We start from the raw sequence: 9,678 nt of genomic DNA, 5'->3' as shown, positions 1-9,678 counted from the left end.
CCAATAAACTCCGACCAGCACCATCATGGGAACAGGGCAAAGGTCATGAAGGCCACAGGAGAATCACTGATATCAGGGAATTACAGCCCAGCCCCTGCCGTGAAGACACCAGCCCTGTCCTCTGCCGGGTGTACCGCTGCCCCAGGCCTCACCTATGTAGTACTTCATCTCTGTGTCATGCTGGTTCATCAGCTCCAGCAGCCGCAGCTCAATCTGGGCCTGGTTCAGGAAGGCCTTTTTGTTCTTGATGATCTTGATGGCCACCAGCTCCTGGGTCTGATGATCATAGGCTTTTACCACCTGACGGGGTGGGGCATGTCACAAAGTGAGGAATTGGGGGGAAGGGGATGTGGGACAGAACAGGGCACCATTCTTTTGTGGATCAACATCAGTGGGTGCCCGTGCCCCCCAATCCTGGGGTCAGGGTAGGGGGGCGTCCCACACCTGGCCAAAGGAGCCTTTGCCGATGAGTGAGTCAATCTCGTAGCGCTCCAGCCAGCGCTCACCACTGCGCACAATGTAATCGTGGTTGTCATCGTCGTAACCATGGTTCAGGACCTTCTTCTCCTTCTTGGTGCTCGAGTCCTGAGGTGGCGCCTGCTGGGCCCGCCGCTTCTTCTTCGCATAGTATACCTGCCCAGCCAGGCAGCCAGAAGATAAGGACGGCTGAGTGACCTGTGCCAGCAGCCAGGACCCCTCAGCCCCCAGCTGGGTCCCCGGGGGGCCCCTGCCCACCTCATTGATGTGCTTGTAGGTCTTGATGAGGTCCACGGAGAGCTTGCGCAGTGGGGCTGAGGTCGCATCCCGGAAGGCCAGGGGCAGCCTCCGTGGCAACAGCCGCACATCAGGCAATACCTGCGGGACGGGGTGTGGGGTGGGTGCTGAGGATAGGCCTTCACCTGGACCACCGGAGGGAGAACCCTCTGGGTGGCTGGGTCATCGTTACCACACACAGATTTACTTGGTCACTGTGTGACAACCCCACCAGGATAGAAATCCCCCAAGGGCAGAGACGGTCTTGTTCTTGCTGTATCTGCTGTGCCTGGAGCAGGGCCTGGCACATACTGGGTGGTCATCAGAGATTTGCTGAGTGTATGAATGGTCAACTATTTACCCCTGACCTTTCATCCCACACCTTCACTCCTTTCTGAACCTCTGTGGGATGGATGAGATAGGAAATGTGGGCTGTCCTTCCCAGTTCTTTGTCTGAGACCATCCATTCTGGATGTCCCATCTTGAGGGCTGCCATCATGCTTTACCCTCATCCCGTGGGGTCTTCCCATCCCTCATCCCCAACTCTGTACATTTTTGACCAGTCTTTTGGGATCCAGCACCCTTGGACCTCCTACTCCATCCTGCTTCAAGCCCTATAGTTCAGAGCCTTGAGAGTCTCTATCCCTGAATATCTTTACTCTGTACCCTAAGATGGTGCTGGCCCCAAAATCCTTTGGGCTCAAACTTGAGCCCCTTTCACCCCACCCGCCCATCTTTCACTCTGGACGTTTTTTCCTTCGTGAACCTTTACTGAGTGTTTCCTAGGTGCCAGGCATTGTTCTCAGCATTTTACACGCACTGCATTAACTTGTTTAACCTCACGGCAACCCTGCGAGGTAGGTATCATTCTTGGTTCCGTTTTACAGAACAGAAAACTAAAGGGCAAACCTGAGTCATTTAACCACCGTCTCAGAATTTGAACCCAGGCTCTCCCAGCAACAACTCTATTATCTTCCACTCCAGATAGGCCCTTCATGCCCCTAGAGACCGCTTGGGGCAACCAAGGTCTTTCACCTTCAAGACCCTTCTATCCCCAGCACCCCCCGCCCCAGGCAGGTGAGGAGCCAGCTGAACGCATACCTGCGTGTGCTCCTGGGGCCCCGGGAAGCCAGAGAAGGGACCATGGCCTGGTGGGACGGCCATGGCGGGCTCAGAGGGCCGCAGGGGAGTGAGGCCTGGAGCGGGAGCCCGGCCGGGGGGCGCCTTCTCGCATCCTGCACCTCGGCTGCCACCGCCGCTGAGACCTGAGAGCAGGCGGGAGGCAGGGGAACAACATGGAACAAGATGTGTGGGACGCGGCCAGGCGGGAAAGAGGTGGACATCAGAGAGAAGGCAAGGCACGGGGAGGAGAAAAAGGACAACAGGTGGCAATGAAGAAAGAGGACAGAGAGAAGGGGTGGGGGGTGGGGGTGGCACAGTGGAGTCCCTCAACAAATGATAACCAAATAAATGAAGTAGGTGGTACAAAGGGGAACATATGAAAGGGGATGATTGGAAGCCAGGCAGGGATATAGCCCATGACAGCAAAGGACAGAAAGACACCAATAATTGGGGGGAGGAAGAGAAGAAAAAGAAACCACAGACAGTATAGGGAGTAGGGTTCATTCTTTGCTTCCCATTTCTGCTTGTGGCCCTCCCCAGCACCCCCTCACACAAGATCCTGCTCTCCTGCAGTCTTCCCTGATTGTCACGATCTCCTGTCTCATCACAGCAAGGTCCCTGCACTTCAAGATCTACCCTTCCCAGTAGATTCCCTCAATCTGGAGAACTCTAGGATCCCAAACCACATGTGAGCGCTCTGGGCCCCTCCGGACCCATAGCAGAATCCTCTGCAGGCCCCTAAAACCACATCAGGGTCCTGGGGACCACACCAAGGTTATCCTGTTATACAGCGTTGTTCCTATATAAAAGAGTCCTACCCCTACGACACTCTCATCCATCAGGGCAACCCCTTCCCAGGGGACACTCCCCATATCATGCCAAGACCTCATCCCTATACCATTTCCTCCTTTATCAGGGGACCCTCCCCGCCCCCCGCAGGTACTTTCTCTGTGCCACATCAGGGATCTTCCCCATATTAGTCCATGGTCCCCCTCCCAGTCAAGGCTCACTTTTCCTGATGGGAGCAAGGAGGAGGTGTCTCTTCCCTCACCCTTCTCTCCCCTACACTGGATCTTCCCCTCCTCCCGCCATCCAATATTCCTACCAGGGCCCTTTCTCCGGTTACTCCTCTCTACATCAGGGTCAATCCATAACTGTGCCCTTTCCTAGAAGGCCCCCAGAATGAAATTACCCAAATAATCCAGAGTTCTCCCTTCCCAGAGTACCTGCCACACCAAAATCCTCTCCCCACAGGCCTTCTCCCATGTCAATCTCTTTCTCCTATGCCAAACCTTGCCACTCACTCCACGATCCCTCCTCTCTCTTGGAGCTCCCCCGCCCCTCACCCGAAACAACCTCTTCCCTGGGGCCCTCCCACAGCAGGACCGTCTCTCTCAGCACCCACCCCCTACCCGGGTCAGGGCTGGCGCGGGGCCCACGGGGGGCTGGGGCGCGGTGGGGCCCCCAGTGGGGTGGGCGAGCGGCCAGCATGGCGGCGGTGGCGGCAGAGAGGAGACGGCCGCCTGTCCCGGCCCGGCAAGCCCCGCGGCGGGGAGGGCAAGCGGGACAGGCGGCCCGGTGGGTGACAACAGCAGCCGCCGCCGCCGGGGGCGGGGAGAGGAGGGAACGAGGGTCAGCCCGGGGCACGCGGGGGAAGGGGAAAGCAGGTGGACGGGGGAAGGGCGGGTTAACCCTCGCCCCGCCGGCCCCGCCGCGCGCCGCCACTCGCCCCTGGGGACCCAGGTGTCCCGCCCCCCACCCTGGAGGCCCGCCCCGGTCGGCGGAGCCCCGGCGGGCGGGGCCGGACTGAGCTTGGCAGTTCGCACCTGCCATGGCAACAACCATGCCATTGGTCGCTGCTGCCAAGAGCTCAGCCAATCGCAGTTCAGAACAGCTGTTGCTAGGCGACGACGAAGCAGCCGGAGGAGCCGAGCCCAAACAAAGGGCGGGAGCGGGGCCCCGCTGCCCCCTTCCAGCCGCCCTCCCAAGACTGCTCCCTCGGGCTCGGCCCCTTCCAAGAATTCGACTATGAATAGACAGGCACTGCCTGCACCTGCCCGCCGCCCCCCTGCTCTCCTCCCTCGGCCTCGTGCTAAGTCTGGCAGCAACGCGGGTAGGGCGGGTCCGTACTGCCCCCTCCCCGCGAGCTCGTGCCGCCCCACCTGTAGCCGCGTTGTTACCTGAGGGCGCGGGCAAGGAGACTCAAGCTGCTCGGGAAGCCCGAGCTCAGACCTGCCCACTGGCCGAAGATACCCGACGGACGAGGCGAGCCAGGGCCCCGATTACCCAGTAATGCAACCAGCAAAATGGCGACCACAACAAACCGGCACCCCCCCCGGGCTCCGCCCCCACCCCCCCTCGCTTCCCCCACGTGACCCAGGGTACCACGCCGCGCCTGCGCGCCGAAGAGCTTGCCGGCAGACATGCACAGTAAGCTATCAACTCCGCCCAGGCGCCGGAATCCGGGTTACGGCTGCGCAAAAGGCAGCAAGAAAGGAGCATGCGCACGAATGACCGGACGAGCTTGCCCACCCCCACCACCGCGCCAGTTGATGAACGGCGCATGCGCCCCGTGGAATGGAGGTCGCTGAGCGATCAGCCCAGAGGAGCGATGGACGGATTTTTTGTTTTTTAGTAGGCCGGGCTTGAACTCACGACCCTGAGATCAAGACCTGCGCTGAGATCAAGAGGTCCACGCTTAAGCGACTGAGCCACCCAGGTGCCCCTGGATGAGTCTTTTAATAGAAAAACACACGTTGAACAGTAGCAACACAATCTCTTGGCAATCCAGATGACACGGGGCTTCAGTTCTTCACCTTGGGAGGTGGCCTGTGAGAGCAAGGAGAGAGGGGATTCAGAGCTTGTCGCCATTTAGGGTACTCCTACCAACTGCTGACCGGCAGGGCTCCCTCTGGGTGGGTGGCCGGCCCCTGCTCACCTGTACACACCCACCACCACGGCGTGGTCTCTTTCATACGGCTCTAAGGTCAACTGCTCCTGGGGCTTCATGTTCTCCTGCTGCATCTTCTTCACTTCAGAGGCAAACACAGCCTCAGCAGAGGCCGTGGAGTCAATGCAGTTGGCCTGCAGAAGAGAGAATGTGAAGTTTGCAGCAAGCTTTTGGGCTGTTTTCCTTTTTGTGCTCTTTAAACCACAGGTATTTTCATTGGAAACTCAGTGAAACTCAGGTTTTGGAAATGTAGGGAAAGACTTCGTTAGAGAAGTTTTCAGTTTGGTTTGGATTTGGAACAGGAAGACTTCAACAGAGACCTATTTATCTTAAAGCCAGTGTTTCAATTTTACACCCAGGTTTCCGACCCTCCCCCCACTTCCTTTTCTTTAACAATAGCAATAATGCTGAGAATACTAAAACAAATGTAGCAAAAGGCTAATAATGCTCAATCTGGATGAAAATCCTTATTTCAAAATAAAACGTTTTTTTGAAATGCATCTAGCATTCATCTAAAATTTATTTTAGGGGCTCCTGGGTGCCTCAGTTGGTTAAGTGGCTGGCTTCGGCTCAGGCCACGATCTGAAGGTCCTGGGATAGAGCCCTGCATTGGGCTCCCTTCTTAGTATGGAGCCTGCTTCTCTCTCTCCCACTCCCCCTACTCATTCTTTCTCTCTGTCTCAAATAAATAAATAAATCTTTTTTAAAAATACATAAAATTTCTTTTATACCAGGCTCTATTCTAAACACTACATATATATTGATAAATTTAATCCTTATATCAACACTAAAAGAGATACAACTAATATTTCTACTTGACAAGTGAAGAAACAGGCACACAGGTTAGGGAACTTGCTCAGTCACAGTGCAAGCTGGAATTCAAACGCAAATGCTCAACTTAGCAATCATGCACTCGACCATTACTGACCATTCTATCGCCTATTTAAACCCACAGCCTTTCAGTTTTGTAGACATTTTTCATTATGTGCTATTTGGGGGTGGGGGGGCAGGGATAGAGGCTGGAAATAGATCGCCTGGATTAGGACAATGGAGGCCCCTTGTTTTGACTAGCTGCTTGGCAGTTACAAAAAGGATATTACCACCCCATCTTAGACTCCTCCGAGCCCCGCACCTTAATGGAAATCACAAAGTGTCCTCCGTTGCGAAGGAAAGTGTGGGCATTCAGGGCTACGATCCGGGTCTGGTCTGGCTGAGCCACATCAGCAAAGATCACATCCACCATCGCTAGGGAGAAAGAAGTGGCAGTTACAAGCTGAGTCCACCCTATCTTCCCAGCTCCTCCCATGAGGCCTGCGCCCCATCACCAGCAGGTTTCTGGCAGTCTTCCCTGCTTCCAGTCTCCCTTCCCCCCACTGATCCCCACCCCTCCAGAGTGTCCCCAGGAAGGGGGGCCAAAACCCAATCACACCATCCATTCATTGCTCTTGTAAACCATGATTGCCACCTACTCTGTGGCCAGCCCTGGGCCGGGTGTGGGGGACACAGAGACGAGTCAGACCCGGACCCTGCCCTCGAGACGCTCCCGGGTCTGGGGGGGAGACAGACACGTCATCAAAAAGGCAAGTAAAGGTGAGCACTTATACAGGCAAGAGCGTCTGTGGGATTGTCAAAGGAAAACAAGTTGCAGGACAAAGGGTATGGTATGAAGGCATGGGGGGAAAAAACCAACTCAAAACCCACGAATGCAAAGTATTATTTTTAAGCCAGTATGATTAAATAAAACAAAACAAAAACATGGTATAATGAAAACGGACTTTTTTAAAATTGAGAAAAGCAGACATGAAATTGCTTGTGTTAGTTACCTCTGAGAGTAGGTTATAAGGAATGCCAGTTTTATATTATACTTCCAAACTTTCTTTTTAAAACACAGTATTCACAATGGGGCCCACTGGGCCAGACCACATTCAGTTTGTCCCTTCTGGGTTATGATCACCCCAGATGAGGAGGAGGACCTCCGAAGGGGGCTATTGTACATAAGCCAGGGGCAGCATAAAAAGTACCCTGTTTTAGAGGGAGGCAGGAGGTATGGAGGTGCCCAGGGAGAGGGGCAGGAGAGAGTAAAGGAAAGGAGGTCAGCCTTCCAGGGGTGCCAGCCATCCAAGCTCCACAACTTCACCCGGCTCCCCTCACCCCCTTCATTCCTACAGACTCAGGGGGCCTCTGCTCATCCACTCTGACTCCATTCCAATCAGGGCTCCAGCCACCTCTTCCAGGAAACCCGGAGTGGCCAGGCCCATACAACCGGAGCCAACGCCCAGACCCCTCACCGATGAGCATGCGGTATTTGTGTGGGTGCCGAGCGTCTTCAATAACAGGAATAATGTTGGTCCTCTTCTTGGCCAAGTTAATGAGGTCACGGCCGGAGCGATGGGAGAACTCAACTGCATAGACTAGACCGTCCTAAAATAAACCAAATAATAAAAACACTGATACCAGTTCTGAGATGGAACACCTACTTTGGGCCTGAACACTGCATGTGGCATCTCTTCAAATCCCGGAATCGAAACCCTACCGTGTGACAACCACTGCTGCCAGGGGTTATGCAGTCCCGCTTTACTTGATCTGAGAGGCCAGGCCCCCAGTATGGGCTTCTGACGAGGAAGCCAGGGCACAGAGAAGTCCTAACAGCTAAGAATACTTACAATGGGCCAGGCACTGCTCTATTTTATAGGAATTCACTCGTTTAATCTTCACAGCAACCTGATTTTCGAGAGGGGTAAACTGAGGCTGAGAGAGTTTAAGTAACTTGCCGAAAGCCACCTCACTGTAAGATGCCCACATCAGAGCCTGGGGTTTTTAACCACTAAATCACACAGCCTACAGTCATGCGGAGGAGCTAGGGGTCCTGAAGTGACATGTGCGGGGGCCTTCTAACCAGGGAGCCTGAGTAGTAACACAGAAATGCAGGCTCAGAAACTGACATCTGTCCTTTTTTTTAAGATTTTATTTATTTATTTGACAGACAGAGACAGCCAGCGAGAGAGGGAACACAAGCAGGGGGAGTGGGAGAGGAAGAAGCAGGCTTCCAGCAGAGGAGCCTGATGTGGGGCTCGATCCCAGAACGCCGGGATCACGCCCTGAGCCGAAGGCAGACGCTTAACGACTGAGCCACCCAGGCGCCCCTGACATCTGTTCTTTTAAGAGAAACCAGAAGACTAGATTTGGGGGCATACATTTTTAAGGAAGGCAACCAAATCCAACAGTCTCCACCTTGGGCCCCTCTAACTGCACTTACCCCAACACCCATGTCCCTTCCCTCCAGACCAAGAATGCAGGAGTGAGACTAAATGAGGCTCTGGAGACCAGGTGTGTGCAGGGGCTCCCTGCAGCACAGCCACTCTGACAGAAGGGCCTAGCCCCCAGCCACATGGTGCAGCGAAGCAGCCAGGGCCACTGACTCCAGGCTGGCAGAAGCAGCCTCTCCCTCCCACCTCACCACCTTTACTCGCCCCTCCCTACCCCCTCCATCCACTCACCGGGCCTACGATGTCGGAGACGTGGGAGACAGTGGTGCCTGATGCAGCCCCAAGGTACAGCACCTTGGCCCCTGGCTTGATATGGATCTGGTCCACGCCGCCCAGGATTGCTGCTGCCAGCTTGGAGCGGAAGGGGTTCCAGGCACGGTACTCGATTTTGTCATCTCCCTCCTGGGCCAAGAGAGATGGGGATGGAAGTCGGTGCCAGGCTTTTCTTTTCTTTTTTTTTAGTGCCAGGCTTTTCTGCTAGACTCCACTGCCCTTAGCCCTAGGGCCCTGGGTGCTCGTTCATTGTTCAAGAATGAATGCAGGTACACATCAGTGACTGTGACAGATGCAGGGCCTGCCCTCTCATGGAGGTTACTGACGCAGGTAGAAGGGGCAGGGATGGACAATAAACACAGAGATAAAAGATCATATCCATTAACGGCAAGACTTATGCATTCATTCACCAAACATTCGCTGGGCCACACATACTGTGGGCCAGACCCTATGCCAGGCACTATGGATGCACAGTGACCAAGACCGCTGTCCTCAAGGAGTAAGTATACACTGAACTAACTAACACATACGGGACAGTAGCCAGTGACAGCTGCTAAGGCGAAGATCAAGTCAGGAAGAGGACATGACGTAGGGGGAGTGGGCAGAGGAATAGGGGAAAATGAGACAGGGTGGAAGGGAAGAGCCCAGAAGGAGGTGGGGGCCAAGCAAGTTATCTGGGGAAGCACATTCGAGGCGGCAGGAAAGGCAGCAGAAAGCCCTAAGCAGGAGAGTGCCTGGCCATAAAGAAAAAATGACATGGGATAACACAGCACAGCGTGGGCAGGGAGGGCTGCTTTTGACAGATTGGGTGGTACAAGGTGGCCTAGTGAGAAACACAAAGTGACATCCGACCAGAGACACTGGCGATGAAGGGAACCAGCCACACACACAGCTGGGAGAGCAGTATTCAAGGCAGAGGGAGGAGCAAGGAGGCCCGTATGGCTGGAAGACATGAGGTCAGGGGGTGGGGAGGAGGAGCTGGAATCTGCAAGGTCTTCTGGGCCACAGTCAGGACCTGGGACTTGAACCTGAAGGGAATGGGGGATCTGACTTATGTATTAAGATGACCCCCCGGCTGGCATGTGTAGGACACGTGGGGGGGCAGGGAGACCAGACTGCTGGCTACCCTGCCAGCTGGGGCCCTGGTCTCACCGCTATCGAGACTCTCTTCTCTCCATAAACAGATTCTCCAGGGACCAGATTCTTGGTGACAAGCGCATCTTCCTTTCCTCGGCAAATGAAGACACCTAAGCGAGGAGACCAGCACTGGGTGAAGACTCTGGGCCGCACCCCAACCCACCCCCAGCAGCCCCC

General features: G+C 55.0%; 2 protein-coding genes across 3 annotated transcripts in view; both read right to left on the bottom strand.

Annotated features, from left to right (window-relative positions):
• Positions 1-52: 52 nt before the first annotated feature.
• Positions 53-4,229, bottom strand: DYRK1B (dual specificity tyrosine phosphorylation regulated kinase 1B). 2 transcript variants are annotated; one of them, XM_034638024.1, is made up of 5 exons: positions 4,056-4,229; positions 1,855-2,018; positions 736-855; positions 445-633; positions 53-300 (listed from the first exon to the last, which is right to left on the bottom strand). In XM_034638024.1, exons 2-5 carry the CDS (start codon positions 1,915-1,917, stop codon positions 73-75), a joined length of 600 nt encoding a protein of 199 aa, XP_034493915.1. In that variant the 5' UTR covers positions 1,918-2,018; positions 4,056-4,229; the 3' UTR covers positions 53-72. The 2 variants fall into 2 exon arrangements, with proteins under 2 accessions (XP_034493915.1, XP_034493914.1); XM_034638023.1 differs by lacking the exon at positions 4,056-4,229 and adding an exon at positions 3,288-4,038.
• Positions 4,230-4,573: 344 nt separating this feature from the next.
• The window catches only part of FBL (fibrillarin), a 10,880-nt gene continuing 5,775 nt past the window's right edge, over positions 4,574-9,678 (bottom strand). The window contains exons 4-9 of the mRNA XM_002923707.4: positions 9,517-9,611; positions 8,323-8,493; positions 7,114-7,246; positions 5,958-6,070; positions 4,814-4,959; positions 4,574-4,704 (exon numbers count right to left, since the gene is read on the bottom strand). Of these exons, the coding sequence (XP_002923753.1) occupies positions 4,680-4,704; positions 4,814-4,959; positions 5,958-6,070; positions 7,114-7,246; positions 8,323-8,493; positions 9,517-9,611 (683 nt within the window). The 3' untranslated portion in view covers positions 4,574-4,679. The remainder of the gene's footprint in view (positions 4,705-4,813; positions 4,960-5,957; positions 6,071-7,113; positions 7,247-8,322; positions 8,494-9,516; positions 9,612-9,678) is intronic.

This window comes from Ailuropoda melanoleuca, chromosome 12, assembly GCF_002007445.2.
Source record: "Ailuropoda melanoleuca isolate Jingjing chromosome 12, ASM200744v2, whole genome shotgun sequence".
In the NCBI taxonomy this organism is placed as follows: Eukaryota; Metazoa; Chordata; class Mammalia; order Carnivora; family Ursidae; genus Ailuropoda; species Ailuropoda melanoleuca.
This window is presented reverse-complemented; position numbering and strand designations above follow the sequence as displayed.